At 31.9% G+C, this 19,484-nt stretch overlaps 1 protein-coding gene across 1 annotated transcript in view; it reads left to right on the forward strand.

Annotated features, from left to right (window-relative positions):
- Rs1 (Dead-box helicase Rs1) overlaps positions 1 to 19,484 on the forward strand; it is a 105,934-nt gene that overhangs the window by 4,003 nt on the left and 82,447 nt on the right. The window contains exons 2-3 of the mRNA XM_085814637.1: positions 11,355 to 11,522; positions 18,850 to 19,042. Of these exons, the coding sequence (XP_085670763.1) occupies positions 11,355 to 11,522; positions 18,850 to 19,042 (361 nt within the window). The remainder of the gene's footprint in view (positions 1 to 11,354; positions 11,523 to 18,849; positions 19,043 to 19,484) is intronic.

Raw genomic sequence — 19,484 nt, forward strand, 5'->3', positions numbered from 1 at the left:
AAAAAAATATCCCAGAATTGCCCAAACTTGCATTGCCCTTTACTTTGTCCCTGTACACATCGATATATTTTCACTTAAAAAGTCAAAGGAGCACTAAATTTTACAATGTAGGCAAACAAAAAATACATAATCTCAATAAAATACATTTTAAACCAAACAATAAAATAACAAAAAAGGAAAAACACGTTATTCATTTAAGCACTACCAAAAGCAAATATTCACTTACCATGATTTTCGAGTTCACTTAGTACACGCAAAGCCACATAAAAATCAAAATATCAATCGTACTCAAATGACTTTTTTCAAACCAGGTACTCTTTCTGATTGAACGCTTCACATAGTGACCATCTGAACCTTTCTTCCTACAAACCCATTGAAATTCATCTAAACAGTTTTTACGTTCGACTAGATGCATATCCTTCCTACATACAGGACACTTATTATGGCTAATAAATAAACTTTCATTTAGACACCAGTCAATTAAAGCTCTTTTCCCCTCTCGCTCCAAATCATACAGAAACTTCAAATTAATCTTACTACACTTGGTCATTCTACTGTCTAAAGAATCAAACCAACACACACCACAAAAATGCTTACAACACATCCCATGATTTAAAATTTCCCAGAATCATGCACCCGATTACGTCAGAATAGGGTTTCCATAACATTGAACTGCTCAGGCTACCATAAATGAAACAACAACTTAACGATAAATCAAACAACTTCGCCATAATACAAGGGGTACCTTAAAGTCTACTCTACCCCAGAATTCCTTAATAGTATCCAAAAACTATTTAAAATAAATTTATCTAAACTAGAATCTGTATACTGCCATTGCCACATAAATTCACAAAAGTAAAAATGAAAAATATCCTACGTATTGGAGGCATTTCTTTTTGAAAATCTCTTTTTATTACACCTCACATACCTTCCATAGTGATGATATCAGCTCTGGTTTCCAAATCCTTAAAGCTCGTTGTGTAATTTACCGAGAGGTGAATGAAGCCAAATTTTCATTAATATGCTAGTCAATCAATGTTTTCTTTCCCATTAGTTCCAAAGTGTCAAAAACTTCAGGTTAATCATGGTGCTAGCAGGCATTTTATGGTGTAAAGCACACGATAAGCAACATACTTCCTAACCAACATCCAACACTTAAATAAGCCCTTACAAATATTTTCCCAACGGTCAAAACCATCGCAATCATGTATTACAATCAATCATGTCATAATAGGGTTTCCATAACATTAAACTACTCAGGTTACTCTGAATGAAACAATAGCTTGGCAATAAATTCGTACCCTAAAATATTGACTAATCTATATATGAAATAAATCTGAAAAATTATGTCTAAAATTGTGATAAGAAGTGTTTTAAAGCAATGTTTAAATTATTCTGAAATTATTAGTTTGAGCTTTTCTTGGTTTGATCTAATATGCCATATTGGCTTGATTCTATGTAGCCTTAAATAATTCATAATATCTGTTTCCTGTTTTTAAGAGAGTTTTATTTATTGGATACTTTTTATTTAACAGTTCATTTATCAATTATATGTGATGTGCCAATTTCTCTTCTATTTTTTCATTATTTTATTGTTGAAATGCTTTTTAAAAAAATATTTTTTTAGTTCAACGAAATAGCAGTGATTAAATTCTTCCTAGAGAAAAATATTGGCACTTTCACTGTATTGTTCCATGTGTTCATGTTTTTGAGAAGGCTGAGGTGGAAAAACATAAATATAGCAATTGTGAAAATATATTTAATGAATAAAATTTATTCATAATTCTTGCTTTGAAGTAGTCATTGTTGCAAGTGCATAATAAATCTTTCCAAATACTTTTGGGTTCTTTTGTGGAATTTTTGACAGAATTTTGCCATAATTTTTTACAAGTCCAATTTCAGATGTATTGTAAAGATCGCATGTTACAAGTTTATTCCCTTATTTCTGGATGCTAAAAGAAATTCAGGCTTTCAAATGAAAGCCAGATACTGTCTGTCTATGGTAAAAACAGCTCTCCCCAATTTGTCTGCAGCTGTCTGTTGCCGTAGAAATGAGCCCTGACCCATTTTTCGTAGGGGTGTCTTGAAGATTTACTTCTCAGTTTGCCACCTTGGTGCACTTAAAGATTATTTGGCGATATTCACATTTTGTTTTAGTTTCAAGTAAAATGCTCGTAGACCCTTTGCGTCGACCCCGACATCCAATTTCCGAAAATGAAAATTAGATTGCCGTAGATTAAGCTTTTGCAGTCAAGAAACGGTCTTTGATTTTGCCGTTTGAGGTACAAGTCGCTGAATTTGCCATCCCTCTAGATGTACAATGAGTAAAAATATGTAAAAATAACTTGTAGGGAAAAAAATTTTAAAATCTGTGTTTATTTTTGAAGAAAAATTTTAATTTTTATTTAAAAAAATCATGCTATTATTTTACTCCTTTTTCGTTTATTTGCAAAATCATAGATGACATCTTAGAAATCTACATGATTGCCCCATTCTCTGTAACATAGTATAGACACACTTCATAAATGTAAAATAAATTAAATTTTTATAGTTATCCTCTCTAGCTAATCTACTGTGAACATTCAAAGCAATTTCTTCAGTCTTTAAATGACGTTCTGCTATGTTTTTATTTCAAAATTTTCTGGTTATTTATTGCTTGTGCTTTAATAATGAGTAAATATTTCATCATTAAATGTATAGGGAATCATCTGAAAGTAAAAGTGTTTATATACATACCCATGTTCTTAATAAATAATTTTTTCGAACATTTCTTCTTTTCCTATACCTTTAAACTAAACCAAAAGCTGGTCAATTTAATGGCAAAAGGAAGCAAAGGTGAATTAAAGTCAAAACTGCTTTTACCTTAATTACTAGTGGTTTGGATTGGTTTATATGATTACGGAAAGCCTCCAGGGTTAAATGTCTAAGAGGAGGAAACTCTTTTCCCTTCACTCAACAGTCGCCAAAAGTAAAATAACAATTAAGCAACCCTTGATTCGTCCGAATTTGAAATATACTAGCTCTGTTGCTATAGCGACTGGCACCTGCCAGACACTGTGGCGGGAACTGTTCTTGCCGTAGACAAACAGTAATATTATCTTATGACAGAAATATTGGTAAAGGGAGTGTTGGACTATCAGATGTTTTGAATTGTTAGAGGCTGGATAACAAACATTTATTGTACACTGCTAAAAAAAAAAAAAAAAAAGGACAGTGCTATATCTCCTGTTCTACTGGGCCGATTGACAAAATTCAAATTGCGTTCTTCATGTCGCGAAAGCGCGACTTAGGATATATATTAGATTTATATATAGCACTATTCTAACATAGTATTTTGACACAAAATCGGAATTTTTCTGAAATAACATACCAATTTTTTTACATATTTCGATTCTACGACTCAAATTACGCCTAAATATGAAATTTTGTAAAATTTGGAGCGAAATTTACGGAGAAATTCACAAATTTATGTTGGCACTTTTTGTTCAGTTTGAGCCAAGAATAGTTCACTTGGCGAATGTCTTAATATATGGCAACCTTGTTTCCTTTCCCGTGAGAGGAAAAAAAGTCACCATCATTCTTTTTTCCAAATAATATTCTTTATATATTTTTTATTATAACTGTTATTATTTTAAGTAATTTTTTCTTTTTCGAATTTCATTTTAATTGTTTAAGTTGCATTTTTTTCTTCGAATAACTGTTTTAAAAATTTCTATTTACCTATTCAAACTGCGTCAATAACGGTGCAGCGTTTATTTTTTTTTTCAAATAGTTTTCTTTATATATATTTATTTGTCATAGTTATTATTTTAGGAAATTTTAAAATTTTTATACTTTTATTTTAATTGTTTGTGTTGCATTGTCTCTTCAGATAATTGTTTTAAAATTTTCTATTTATTCCTTCGAACTGAGCATTTTAAATATATTTAATTATATAAATTTTCCAGAATTTGATTTTATTTATTTGAATTGCGTTTCTTTCCGAAGAATATTTTGTAACTCAGACTATGATGCATTTGAAAACTGCATATATTAAAAGAGAAATTACAGTAAAGCACAGTTAACACGCCTTTCAATGTTCCGTTCAGAAAAGAAATATATAAATAAGAGGGATGTATAACGGACATTTTAACATAGGATGACGTGCATACACTGCTTTAAACAGTTTAATCATTGTGCCCATTGCTTTACACAATTTTATCCTACATTTGGTTTCTTAAAATGTTATTCATATTTTAGTCAAATATTTTATTTTTGAAATCGCAAGAATCAAATATCATAAGATTAAAAAGTTTTAAATTAAAAAAAATGTAGAAATATTAAATTTTACCCAAAAATTTATTTTTTCTTTCCTTTTTCTTCAGGCATTCTACTTTTTTATTATTGCTCTTTTTCTTTAGGCATTCTGCAAGTATATTAAAAAGCATCCAACTTTTCGAAATAATCTTGGTATTTCTGACAATCATTTTAAATGAAGTTATCGCCTTCCATTTCATAAAGGCCCACAAACGGCCGAGCAGTAGAGAATCGTTGAACACTGGTAGTTCACTCCGGGGTTCGAATCCCGTTAAACGGGCTGGTTACATGGGCGTTTTCGTGGATTTTCTCATGTGTACCGTGTATGCATGTGCCATGTATATTTCTCTTAGAAAGTTCATCACGAAGTATTTGGTCAGAGCCTTTATCAGTCTTTAGAGGCTAAACATTTTGAAGGTATGAGATGAAAGGAAAGTCTGGTTTCATCAAGAGGTTTTGGTTTATTTAATTATACCTAAGGGAAGGGATACCTTCGTGGAGGACTTTCTAAGGGAAACTGGCTCGCATACACGTTACATATGGGGAAAACCACGAAAAGGCCCATGCAGACAGCCCGTTTGCGGGAGATTCGAACCTCGGACTGAACTACCAGTGTTCAGTGATTTACCGCTCAGCCGCTGTTTCATCAGGAGGAAAAAAAAACGTCTTTAGGTGACATCCACATACATCACTGGATAAACTCCTGAATCTTCAAATAATTCGACTGAGAAAATCATGAGATTCTCCATTTATGATACGATATGATGTTCTAAAACGTAATTTAAATTTATACAACCATATAGTCTACAACCAGTCGCTCTTCACTTTAATCTGTAATGATATCGTTTTTGTCTTTTTTGTTAACACAAGCTCAATTGATGTTATTTGGTGGTGGTGGTGTACACGTCCAAGTGTTTTCTCTTTGAACACCTAAATTCTTTGAAGTATCCTGATGGTATATTCAAAAGCGTCCAACTTTTTGAAACATCTTGGTATGTCTGACAGCCAAATTTCCCTGCAAATTTTTGCTTACTTTTCTCCCTAATTTTCTTCTTTCCTTCTACAGTTATTTTCAGTGCTCACACAAAAAAATTAAGATTTTTCGATTCCTAGACTTCCATAAATTTTGCATTGTTGTCAATTTTTTTAAAATATCAATTGCATCAACTGTGTTTCAGCTGAAGACAGCTTTTCATTTTCTAGACATTTTAACTACAGTCAAAAGTCGTTAATCCGGACTCGTCGGGACTTCGGTGATTCCGGATTATAGATCATCAGTTTAAATCTGGTAAGATGGCATGCAGAAATTATAACATTAAAAATATGAAACCGTAATTTATGAAATAAAGAACAATTATAATCTAAAGGGTATCAAAATTTACATAAAAAAGCTTAATATTTATTTATTCACTTTACTTTCTTCGCTATCGGAAGCGAATTATAATGACGAGGAATTTGATTTAAATCATATCAAAGACGGAGTACATTGAAATGAAATACTACATTTAGTAAGGAATTATAAGCCAAATAAAATAAAAACATTTGCCCTGAAGATAAGGATAGTGCTAACAGATCAACTTCCAATTCACTGCGCGCGGCGGCGTGCCCCCGCTGCAGAGCAGCGTGAAATTGATAAGCAGATTTCGGAATGGTTAGATAAACAAATGATATGCCTTTATCCATTTTTTGCAGCAATTCCACTTTTTGTTTAATGAACTTCGAAACATACTTTCGCTTTGCAGATCCTTTACATATTAGCAAATATATATCGGAAATTCTATTTGACATAATCAAAAGTTCAAGCTTACTTTTATAAAATTGCTCTAACAGTCTGCAAAAAATAATAAGCCGGATCAAATTTGAAGATTAAGGAACGACGCAATCTGCAACATTAACTGAATTAGATAATTTTAGCTTAGCTTATACCGTCCGTTATACATTAAACGCGCATGCGTAAACGTATTTTGGGCATGCGCACACGCATATTCGCAGCCGTAAAGGTCTTAGGCGCATTCTGCGCATGCGTCAATTCGACGCATGCACAGAAATTTTGTAGCTTTGAGGCCCGGATTATAGATCATTCCTGATTATGGGTGTCCGAATTAACGACTTTTGACTGTATAAACAAAGTATAGAGCAAAGTCCAAAGCATAAATATTTTAATTAAAAGATTTTTGCTAAATGACAAAGAAATAAAACAGTCTAGCAGGGTTTACTCTGTATCACCGAGTGACCCGATTCTTATATCGGCTTAAACAATCTAAATACATATTAAAGATTATGTTTTTTTTTTATACAATCTATAACGCGAGAGAAAAATTAGCTTCTTAAAACATTCCTTCTAAGAGGATTAATATAAAATATTATATATATATATTTTTAAAGCTGGGACTTGAACCACAAACTGTCAGACTTTTAAAGTTTAATTTACATGGTGGTTCTAATTAAAGTTTCAATTTGAAATGGTCATAAAAGGAAAACTGCTGGACCAAATGTTATCAAACTTGGGAATCGTGTAAAGGAGGTTATGGGAATTTATTTTCCTCGGGAGGGAAAAAAAAAAAAAAAAAAAAAGAGTTCAAAAACTCACCACCAGTGGAAAAATGGCGCTGTATACAATATTGGTAAATGAAATAAGACATAAAAACGTCTGTTTAAAATGTGTTTAATAGTTTCCGAAACGTGTTACAAAGCATGTTCAATGTAGCGTCCAGCATTTTCCGAGAGCAAGTTAAATCCTGTTACTGCATTCTTAACAGCAGTTCTTAGCATATCAGGAGGAATGTTATGGACATTTTTCATTTCTGCCAAATTGTTTAGAATACCACCATAAACAGTGCTTTTGAGAAAACCCCATGGCCAAAAGTCACAGAGATTAAGGTCTGGTGGGAAGAGGGAATTGTCGGCCTATAAGACGTTCATTCGTGAAATGTTTCCTAACTGTGCGACACACGTGAAGTGGGGCCCAGCCCTGCATAAAAATCGTAGTATCTAAAATGCCATGTTACTGCAGTTCCATGCAGTTCATGTATCACGAAACATTTTAACATTGACTCTAAGTGAGCTGCAATCACAGTGGTCCAGCTGTCGCCTGCTCTTCAGAGAAAAATGGTTCAGTTATAAAACTAGCTGTCATTCAACACTAAACAGTGTGGAATGACTGCTATGCAATCGAATGCAGTAGGAGAATGCAATGGATCTAGATAGATAACATGAGGGATTTCTTTTGCCCAAATCGATTAAAAGCGTTTTGAATCAGTATCTTCATGTTTTAGGGCCGAATTCAGGCTTCAAAAATTACAAATTAGCGATCTGTAAGAAAATGATTTCCAGATTGTACGCACTTGTGCGAGTGATTTGTGATCTCACATTTTCTAATCGCTAATTCGTGGTTTTCATGGACGAATTTCTTACTTACACGGATGGCGCACTCGACTTTTATCGAATTCAACGCTTTTAAATGGTAATTTGCCTACTTCAAAGTTCTTAAAGGTATGCAACATGTTAAACCCGTGTAACAAAAGGTTAACTTAGATTCCGACCCATATTTCGTTTAACAATATTGCATACGGCGCCATTTTCCCCCTGGTGGTGAGGTTTCCAACTTCCTTTTTTTCGCGGAAAATAAATTCCCATGACCTCCTTTACACGATTACCAAGTTTGATAACATTTGATCCAGTAGTTTTCCTTTTATGAGCGTTTCAGTGTGGAGCTTTAATTATAACCACTCTGTATATTATTAAATTTTAATTTGAAGCTATGCGTTATATGTATACCAAGCGTAAATTTTTAGCTTTTATGGAAAAATAAAGAATCAAAGCAAATATACTTAGGATAATGAACCAAAACTGAAAAAATTTCTCCTCCCTCCGAAAATAAAATATTGAAACTTCGACCTTGAATTTATTGGATTATCGAAATATTTAATTTGACTTATCTTCTAAGGTCCTAGTTCCGACAACAATTCCATCAAAACTTCCGAATTACTTAAGCTAAAGTAAAATATTTAGTATATATTCACTGTATGTTAATAAAGTAATCAGAGTGGAATAAAAATAGATTATAAAATTTACGCTGATGCAACTTTTTGTCTGACTGCACAACATGTAATGGAAGAGAAGGCTTGTATAGATCTGTTTTTGACATGCCTCTAAAAGTAGATGTCATACTCCTTTTGTCTCTTCGATGTCAAAAAACTTTCCTTTGAGAGGCAACTTTAGTTTTTGGGAAAGAAAAAAATCACAAGAAGACAAATTTGAAGAACATGCAGGACGATTGAGTACACATACTTATTTTCGGAACACAAGAGGTTCTCCGACTGGTTATTGAATAATGAAAAGATGCATTGTCATGCAATACAAAACATTCGGAATAGGTTTTCTGACTGAAAACATAAGATTAAAAGTCATCTGCTTAATTCACAGTCATTTACAAGTCAACTACTCGGGAAATTGCAGAATCGTTTTGATCCTGAGCTTGTAAGACAAACCTAATATCACTGGATTTAAACACTTCTTTAATCTTCCGAGAATGTTCCTTCTTTAGCTCATATTCCAAGAATATTAAGTGAATAGAATTATTGCAAAAGCAATTGAATATTCATTTGCACTACGGCTTGGTAGTTTACTAACGAATTAACAAAACTTAAATTCTGCTTTTTGTGTCTAACAATACAACAATATTTTAAATATTTAGAAATAAAATATTAAATTGGAGATTTAATTAGAGCCTCACCAGTTTCCTAGCATTTGAAGATTGTTAAATACTAATTGTTTGTTGCGAAGTCTAACCCAGGCTGCATAGGTGGTTTTCGTAGTTTTCTAGGTTCTCTTTACAAAGGTTCTCTATGAAAGCATCTTAATCAAATAGCTCCTATGTTCTTTCTATGTTCAAATAACCAACTAACCTAGTTTAAGCGCGATTTCTAAGTGAAGTTACTAGCAAAACCCGAATACTCATTAAAAATCATGTAACTTGCCAATCGGGAGTAACATGAAAGATGCGGCGCCAATAATTGAATTGCTGCTACGGTACGCTGTTTTTAAACTTAGATGGTCGTTCCTTAATTAAATAGCCCACCAGCGGCCGAGCGGTAAAGACGCTGAACACTGGTAATTCGGTCCGAGGTTCGAATCCCGCGAACGGGCAGGCTGCAGGGGCGTTTTCGTGGTTTTCCCCATGTGTAACGTGTATACGAGCCAGTTTCCCTTAGAAAGTCCTCCACGAAGGAATCCCTCCCTTTAGGCAGATAACCCTCGTGTGCTTTGCGATAATTAAATAATCCAATCCAATCCAATCCTTAATTAAATGTAATTGATTTGTAACTTCTACTAGAGCTGACGGTTAGAATTGAAATGTAAATAAATAATATTGTGTGCAATATTTGCAATTTATAAGAAGGATTTATTAATAACCGTAATAATTATTTATTATATTACTAATGATTAGGATTCAGTTCTTGACAATTACATTCTAAATTAGAATTTTAAGAATATAATGAAAATACGCTACGAACAAAAATACATTTTAAGATAAAAAAATGAGTTGATTTTTTATGTTTTAAAACTTCTTGAATTCATTTAATAAACATCGTATCCTCGTTGTTAATTGAATCCAGAATGTTGGGTGTCGTTTATATAATTATTCTTACTTGTCCACAGAATCTGCTGACTTATCCAGCCATTAAGTAGCTGCAGATCATTTCTACATAACCACTAAACTTCCATTAAATCGGTCTCTAGAGGGTTGTATGTTTATATCATAATTTGACTTTTATAAAAATGATTATTCTAAATATTATGTTTCTATAAAAATATACTGTGCTTTAAAAATATGTATCAGCCGCTCTTTCAGCCACTTCAAAAGCAACAGTTTGTTTTTAGAAATAAATTATGCAGTTTCATAAAATTCAAATAAACATCAAACAAAAATTCTCAATTTTAGACAATTCGATTTAAATGAAGTAAAGCAGCAGACGATAAAACGCCGAAGGTAAAAATTTACTCATACAAAAATTTACTCTTATTTTTTTTTAAAGATATAGAGAAATTAAAAAAAAATAGTTAAAAATTTGAATAATATCATCTATAATTTAAAAAAATAGCTTTAAATATAGTATTAATAAATATTTATTACGCATCATTGAGGGAAAACAATGTCATATAATTAATTCTCCGTAAAATTTTACTTGAAATTTAAGGTTAAAAATAGCTGTGGCAATTCAGTGTAACAAAAATCCATAGACCACATTTGGCATTATTATCGCTCAAAAAAAGATGCCAAATTTCAAAACTCGAAAATATGTAAATTCGTGTATATCTTAGAAAATTTTGAATAAAAAAGCCTAATTTTTTGCAGATGTGCTTAAAAATACACCTACTTTAAGATGATGGTAAAAATTTTATAGGTTATAATTCAAAATTTTTTCGAAAAATTTATAAAAATTATTTTAAAATAGAAATTTTAAAAATAAAACACAAAAAATAGGTAAATTTTATTTGGAATGAACCTAAATTTCGAAATGTGAGAGAAAAAATCAAAAAAGTTTAATAAAAAAAGAGATATTAATAAATATTTGCCAAATTCAATTAACATTGAGAAGCTAAAATTTTGAGAGCTAATATTTTAAAAACTACTCGTACGATTTTTACAAAACTTGGTATTCTGGCATAATTTGAGTCGTAGAATCGAAATATGGAAAAAAATTGATGTTTTATTTCAGAAAAAGTCCAATTTTGTGTCAAAATACCTATGTTAGAATAGTGCTATATATAAATCTAATATATATCCTAAGTCGCGCTTTCGAGACATGAAAAACGCAGGTTGAATTTTGTCAATCGGCGCAGTAGAACAGGAGATATAGCACTGTCCCATTTTTTTTTTTTGAGCAGTGTACATGCATGTAGTTTCATCTCTGGTTTCTGTGCATAAATAGGCTTTTGTGATGAATAAATATTTTAGTTATATACATTACTGAGACAAGAATCCAGATTTCATTTAGCTTCTGTAAAAGCTTTAGTCTTTATGACTGTCATATTAAGTTTTGTGTTGTCTTTAGGATGTGGAAGAGGCTGAAGCTGCTAAATTCTCTTCAAGCTTTGTCTTTGATGATAACGATTCAACTCAAAATTCTGCTTGGAATGATATCAAGAAGTATGTTAGAGGAAAACCAAATACTCTAGAAGAAAAAATTGCCCAGATAAGGGAAGAGAGGCGACAGAAATGTGTAATTAATTTTATTTTCTGTAAATATATGCTATTGATTGTATTGAATTTATTCTGTTCATTGTTGTTTATATATGTTTCTAAGCATTAATTATTGATTCTTTTTATTATTCTCTAAAAGTATTTGTAAGCAGTTTTATGTGTATAAAAAACTCATCATTGTATAATGTAATTTAAATAATTTTCATTTTTTTCCCACCCAGAATAGATTTTAGAACACCTTATCTGAAATTTATTATTTTGTTGTTATATTATTGCAGTCAAACCTCATTTAATGAGCACCTTCCATAATGAGTGATTTGCATAATGATCAAAACAAAATGTAAAAATATGCTTCCCTTAATAAGCAATGTTTTGCAGAATGAGTGATATAGTGTCATATGCAGTACTTCTGCCTGCATCTTGGCTATCCACCATGTGTTTTGTGCTCTTTCAGCTAGTGCATTTCTATAGTTCAAAGTTGTATTCAGACACATTATGGTGTATCTTTTTTTTTTCAGTACAAATTTTAAGCATGCTTATACCTTTGTCGCCAAAGAAAATGTTGCAAGAAGCCTAGGGTAAGAGAAGAAAAGTCATCATAGAAATGAAATGCCAAATCATTGAGAAGCAAGAATAAGGTGGGAGCATGCCTGACCTAGCATGCACATATAATCAATTGCATCAATGTTTTGCACTTCTGTAACAAGGGTAAGAGTAACAAGATTGATGCTTCAAAGGGTATCACAAGAATTTCTGTGTAATGGCCGTATATTTTCGACAGCACTGGAAAATTGCTTCTTGTATTGATCAACAAAAATCAAATGCAAGGCTACACTTTGAACAAAAACATAATTTGTGGGAAGGCAAAACTAATTTTTTCCAACCTCATTAAAAGGATGCCAGGATCATCAATGGGGAAAGAAGAAGCATTTTAGGGAAGCCATAGGTGGTTCGAAAAGTTTAAGAGAATTCCATAGACTATGAGGCATTCATCCACTATGAGGCATTTAGAAGCACCAAGCTCAAACATAAAGGTAGCCGAGATTTTCATGGCATATTCAAGAACGTTTGGAATTCTAAGGTTTTTAATTGTGATGAGACAAGTTTGCTCTGCATGTGCAGGAAAGATGCTGAAGCAAACTTATATTGCAGTAGAGAAAAATGCATTATGTGGAGGAAAGATGCTGAAGCAAACTTATATTGCAGTAGAGAAAAATGCATTATGTGGAAACAAGCTAATGAAAGACCATCTGATGCTGTTGCCTTGTGAAAATGCAAGTGACAATTTGAAAATCAAACTGCTGCTCATTTACCACTTAAACAATCCATAAGCTTCAAGAAGTATTAAGTCCAAAAGAGCAGGCTAAATGTCATATAGAGGTCTAACAACAAGACTTGGGCAACACGTTACCTATGGATCAATGAAATATTAGATCTGTCTGGCAAAAAAAATATCTGCTTGAAATGGATTTGCCACTGTTTACGACTAGAACTGAAAACAATAATAATAATAACTAAAATAAGAATAAAATTGTTTTTGATTAAATATAATAAACGTTTAAAAAATGAAAATCCAAAATTATAAACCGAATTAATTAGTGATAAACCGAAATTTGCAGAGTTATGAAAAAGATTTGAATTACAGTGGTTATGAGTGAGGTCTGAACTCACAACCTTTTCCTTTGCAGTCCAGCCCTCTGACCACTCAGCTAGCTGTGACAATTCTGACAAAAGAGTAATACATAAGCCACTGCAGTTGTAATTTAATTAATATTCAATAAATAAGTATCGCATGGCCCAATTGTAATTGTAATTGAAAATTTTGTTGCTGTATTTTATTGAATAGTCAAAAGTCGTTAATTCGTACCTCAAAACTACAAATTTTCTGCGCATGCATCACGTTGACACATGCGCATAGGCATTACGCGTGCATTTACGCATTGTAATTTACTTTTATAAAAGTAAACTTGAACTTTCGATTATGTCAAATAGAATTTCTGATGCTGGTGCTCCCAAAGGACAAACGAAACAAAAGTATGTATCTACAAAACGAAAGTATGTTTCGATGTCCATCAAACAAAAAGTGGAATTGCTGCAAAAAATGGATAAAGACATGAAGAAGGTGACAGAGAGGTTAGTGAAAACGAAAAAATTTCGATTGACAAGTTAGTCGATATTCTCGGCACAGCAATTACGGGACTTGAACAGCGGAACTTTGTAACTGAACAAGAAATTACGGCTGCGAATATGTGTGTGCGCGTGCGCAAAATACGTTTACGAATGCGTGTTTAATGTATAACGGACGGTATAAGTTAAGCTAAAATTATCTAATTCAGTTAATGTTACAGATTGCGTTGTTCCTTAATCTTCGAATTGGATTCGGCTTATTATTTTTTGCAGACTGTTAGAGCAATTTTATAAAAATAAGCTTAAACTTTCGATTATGTCAAATAGAATTTCTGATGCTGGTGCTCCCAAGGGACAAACGAAACAAAAGTATGTATCTACAAAGCAAAACTATGTTTCAAAGTCCATTAAACAAAAAGTGGAATTGCTGCAAAAAATGGATAAAGGCATATCCTTTGTTTATCTAAACTTTAATGTTTGTTTATCTTTATCGCCACGGCGTGCAATAAATTGGAAGTTGATCTGTCGGCACTATCCTTATCTTCAGGGCAGATGTTTTTATTTTATTTGGCTTATAATTCCTTACTAAATGTAGTATTTCATCTCGATGTACTCCGTCTTTGATATGATTTAAATCCTCGTCATTATAATTCGCTTCCGATAGCGAAGAAATTCCTCATCATTATAATTCGCTTCCGATAGCGAAGAAAGTGACAGAGGTTATTGAAAACGAAAAAATTTCGATTGACAAATTAGTCGGTATTCTTGACACAGCAATTATAGGACTTGAACAGCGGAACTTTGTAAATGAACAAGAAATTATGTTTGTTTATAGAATTAAAGAGAATGTATTATCACATAAAAAACGAAGCAACTTAAATAACTTACATTGAAAGAAATGTTTAATAAAGTAAACAAATATTAAGCTTTTTTTTTTTTTTTTTTGTAAAATTTGATACCCTTTAGATCATGATTGTTCTTTATTTCATAAATTACGGTTTCATATTTTTAATTTTATAATTTCTACATGCCATCTTACCAGATTTAAACTGATGATCGATAGTCCGGAATCGCTGAAGTCCCGAGGAGTCCGGATTAACGACTTTTGACTGTTTTCTTTAACAGTCAATTGCTTTGTTTTAGAAGTTGTTATTTTGATGTATTTGATATTGAGATAATTATAGAGCATCTTGTTATGCATGAAATAACAAACATTTTTAGTAATTAAAGAGAATTTTGTAAGGCAGAGAATTTGATTTCATAGAAAATGTAATTTATTTATTTTTTTATTGCTTACACTATTCTATACATATGGATATATTGGTCGGATCAGTACTTTATTAACCCTCTTAGTGGCCCGGGTTTTTGGATCTGTCATGAAGACCTGTATTTAAAGAGCCTTTGTTATGTGATATGTACATTTACCTATTTTAGTCTCTATTTTCATAAGCTTACATTCATCAAGATGACATTTATATTATTATTGAAAGTAAGAAAGCAAAATATCTTACATTATAACCTAATATATAAGAAGTGACAAAAAAATCCAGACTGGATAAAGCAGGTCTTGGCACTCAGAAGGTTAACATGCACTTTTTCCCTTTAATGAAAATTTGAAATTTCTACCAGTATATAGTTTGAGAGAACTGAGGATGCTATAAGCAGTGTTGTTGATTTTATATTGATATAGGCAATTGCGATCTGCTTAAATAAAAACTCACTGCTATGTGGTTCTAATGCCATATGGAAAAGTGAAAATAGTTTTTTTCATATTATGACACATGATAAGAACTCATTCGTCTATTGACTGCTAGTTCACATCGGGGACGAAAAAGCTGAACACGAGCCAATTCAGATTTATATTCTCTGTGTAATATGGATATGTGCCGGTGAAAAAGTAATGGCAACTACATTTCGAGTATATTTCCAAGGACGGGCCCTAACATCACTCCTTTATTATAACTTCACCAGCAGGTCATTTCAAATTTTAAAAAGCACTCTTTGAGCATTGTTTTGAGGTAAACTGAAGGAACCAATCTCTGTCTCAGACATTTGGAAAGACCACTCTCACATTGTTGCTTGCCCCAAGATAATCTATAAGGAGGATGTAGGAAAGGCAGTCTTCAAAAGAACCATTTTTTCTGCATGAAGGAAATTTTGGTCAGACAATGTTGTCCAGTATGATTCTGAAGGGTTTTATCAAGTTTGTGGAGTCTGTAATCAATGAGAATGTGTTTCTAGATAAGATTGTAATGCTGCAATGATATTGATAAACTAGTGGAAGAGTATAGCCAGTAGCTGATCACCAGTGAGCAGCTTATGGAGCTGCATTCTGTATCGCAATGAGATGTGGAAGAGATTTTTCCAGGAAAGGAGGAGATCATAGCCTCAGCACGCTGAAAGCACAGAAAATTATTGCATTGTGTGTTGAGAAGGTCATTGTATTATTATTTGTTTACTTAAGAAATGCAATATTGGGAGCTAAAATGTGAGGCAATGTCCTTTTGAGCTTTGCTACAAAGTAAAGTTTAAATGCACTGTTAAATATATTTTATTTTTGATTTTTGTTGATTTTTTGCTTAATTGTTTGGTGAATCTTCGGATTATGGTAACATGCCGATTTTTTGACGAAAATTTGGTGACCAGCCCTGCTACATCAACCTGCGAGTTTTTTTTTTTGACGCTATTTTGTTTTCACGAAGTAAAGGTTTTTTTTTTTTTTTTTTTTTTTACTCAACATTTTTTTCCAACTATCTGCTAGCCAAATTACGCTTATGATAGAACTTTTATGGAACAAAAGTGATTAATCATGAGAAAGATTAGGTGCGAATTCTTTCTAAGTAGTTACTAGCTAAAATCACAATCGAAATTTTCCGGAAAGTCCATTTTCTCCAGATTTCTTGCACCGCCATTCAAACTTATCTGTAATATCCTTCCTTACACACAGTCTCATTTCATTCCCACATGTTGGACATCATACTTATCTGAAGTTAATCCTACACTCATACACCATTCAAGCAACTCCTTTGGATGATCACATAAATAAAAATTCGGAATTTACTTTAGAGAGAGCCATGAGATCCAAATATTAAGCAACACTGTTTCACACAAGATGGAATGTACTTCTGTAAAGTCCTAGCTAGTAACCTTTATCGCCTTACCAAAATGTCGCCAAACTACCTGTTACCATATTCTAAATATTAGCCAAATTCTCTTTATCACAATGCCTAAATACGCATTTCGAATTCACTTTAGTTACGGCCATGGGATCTAAAAATTAACCAACATTGTTTCACACAAAACAGAAGAAAGCTAAATACAAAATTTACAGATTTTTTTCCAGATTCCCCCCCTTTTCCGATTAAAGAACTGTAATTCGTCCATTAATGTCACATGACATATCTCCTGATCTCTCATTTCCCTCACACAAAATAATGCATAATCGGAACTGAGTACTTCTCACATTATTACCAAAGTTCTAGGTAGTAACCTGTATCGCCTCCAAAATGTCGCCAAACTACCAGTTACCATATTCCAAAGATCAGCCGAGAATTTTGCTTTTTATTTATCGGAGGAAGTATGGAGGAAAAATTAGATTAGGATTGTAAGCTAATTTTTATTAATTTAATGTATGTGCTTATTTATACTTTAAGTAGTGTTTTTGAATTTAATTATATTTTATTAAATGATAGTTATTTTGTGAATTATACGTTTGTAGGAATTTGGTATACGTTGCAGTGGAAGTAAACGTGCATGGAAATAATTTAAATATTTGACACTAAGTATTTGTAACCATTTGTAATGTTTGCGGTATGAATTTGTTGGTGACGTTTATAATATAATAGATAATTTAGAGGTAAAAGTTTTTGGATATTTTATTTATTTTACACGTGGAAATGTTATCTTTGGAAAGGGTATATACTTTTTCGCGATCAGGTAATTTCATATATGTTCTTTTTACCGGATTTAAAGATTCACAAAATTTTCATGCATTTTCGTGAACTTTTTCTAATTTACGAGAAAAAAGCAGTGTACATGGATATAGTGAAGAGTGTGCGCAGTGCCATTTTTGTGCAATTCTGGGATGTTTTTTTAAGTAAAAATAAGTCGACGTGTACATGGTTTAGTGATATTTTAATTAAATGATAGTTATTTTGTGAATTTTATGTTTTTAGGAATTTGGTATGCGTTTCAGTTGAAGTAAACGTGCATGGAAATAATTTAAATATTTGACACTAAGTATTTGTAACCATTTGTAATGTTTGCGATATGAATTCGTTGGTGACTTTTATAATATAATAGATAATTTAGAGGTAAAAGTTTTTGGATATTTTATTTATTTTATACATGGAAATGTACATGCTTGGAAAGGGTATATACTTTTTCGCGATCAGGTAATTTCATATATGTGCTTTTTACCGATTTTAAAGATTCACAGAATTTTTTTGAATTTTCGTGCAAATTTTTGTAATTTATGAGAAAATAGCAGTGTAGATGGATAAAGTTAAGAGTGTGTGCAATGCCATTTTTTTGCAATTCTGGGATTTTTTTTAAGTAAAAATAAGTTGATGTGTAAATCGTTTATGTGTATGTGCTATTCTGAAAAACGTGCAAGGAGTTTGCGATTGTGCACTTTTTCCCAATTTTGCAGTTAATATTTTTCATGATTAAGCAGCTTTGTTACATAAAATTTCTAGCATAAGTGTAATTCGGCTAGTAGATTGTTGGAAAAAGTGTTCAGGAAATAAAAAGAAAAGAAACGTCTTTACTTCGTGAAGACAAAATGGCGGCGAAAAAAAAAATAGAGTGTTGCTGTAGCAGAGTTGGTCGCCAGATTTTCGCCAAAAAAATCGCCAAGTTACCATAATCCAAAGATCAACCATTTTTTTTTTAATGTTCTTAACATAACAAATATTTTTTGGTAGAAATTAATTAAAAACAACAACAACATTGTTATTCTTGAATTGAAGACATGGTGCACTTTTTGCAAAGTTACTCAAACTTACAAAAGTGGTGTTTGAATGCATTTTATCGTATTAGAATATTTTTTCTTGTAATTTTTCTACTTAATGTATTTGCATCATAATTCTGTTCTATTAAGTTATGTCTACCAAGTTTACATACATTTCTTTTCCATTTAAGAAGAATTTCAGTGCTATTATTTTATTTTAATTAATGCTAATGAGCAATGAAGTGATCAGTAAACATTTCTGTTGCAGCTGAAAAAACAATCAGTTGCATGTGATGCAACAAGAAAATATGGATGTGACAAACAAGAAAATATGGATGCTGACAGTGGCAATAATGATGATGTTCAAAACAATGAACAGGAAGAACACGACAATGATAAAATGTTGGATGAAGAAACGGAAGACATTGCTATATCTTCTTCAGATAATGAAAATATAACTGGTAATATAAATTTTTCACAGAATTAAAAAAAAATTAAAAATTAATAAAAAAATTTCAATAAAATTCACTCTGAAATATTAAAATACTGAATGAGTATAAATTTTTGCAATTTTCATTGAAAAAAAGATTCCATTATATTGCACACATTTATTGGGTCTTGGTCTGTATATTTTAAATATTTATAATCTGCTGCTATATATTGGAAAACTTTTTCATCTACCTTATGTAGAATTTCTTTCTTCTGGTGTTAAAGTTTTATAATCCATTGAGAATGTTGTTATATTCCTTTATGTTGTTATATTCTTGTCACTGAAGAAAGTTTTACAGAGTAATGTAATGTAATATACGAGTGTGCTGCAACCCTCCTGGCCAATAATAATAAGCCTCATTGTTAATGCAGCATTCTCAACAAAGTTTTATAGGGTATAGGAAACAGTATCTG

This window comes from Stegodyphus dumicola, chromosome 4 (genome assembly GCF_044657685.1).
Source record: "Stegodyphus dumicola isolate Sdum_Otavi_A_Nest chromosome 4, ASM4465768v1".
Lineage (NCBI taxonomy): Eukaryota > Metazoa > Arthropoda > Arachnida > Araneae > Eresidae > Stegodyphus > Stegodyphus dumicola.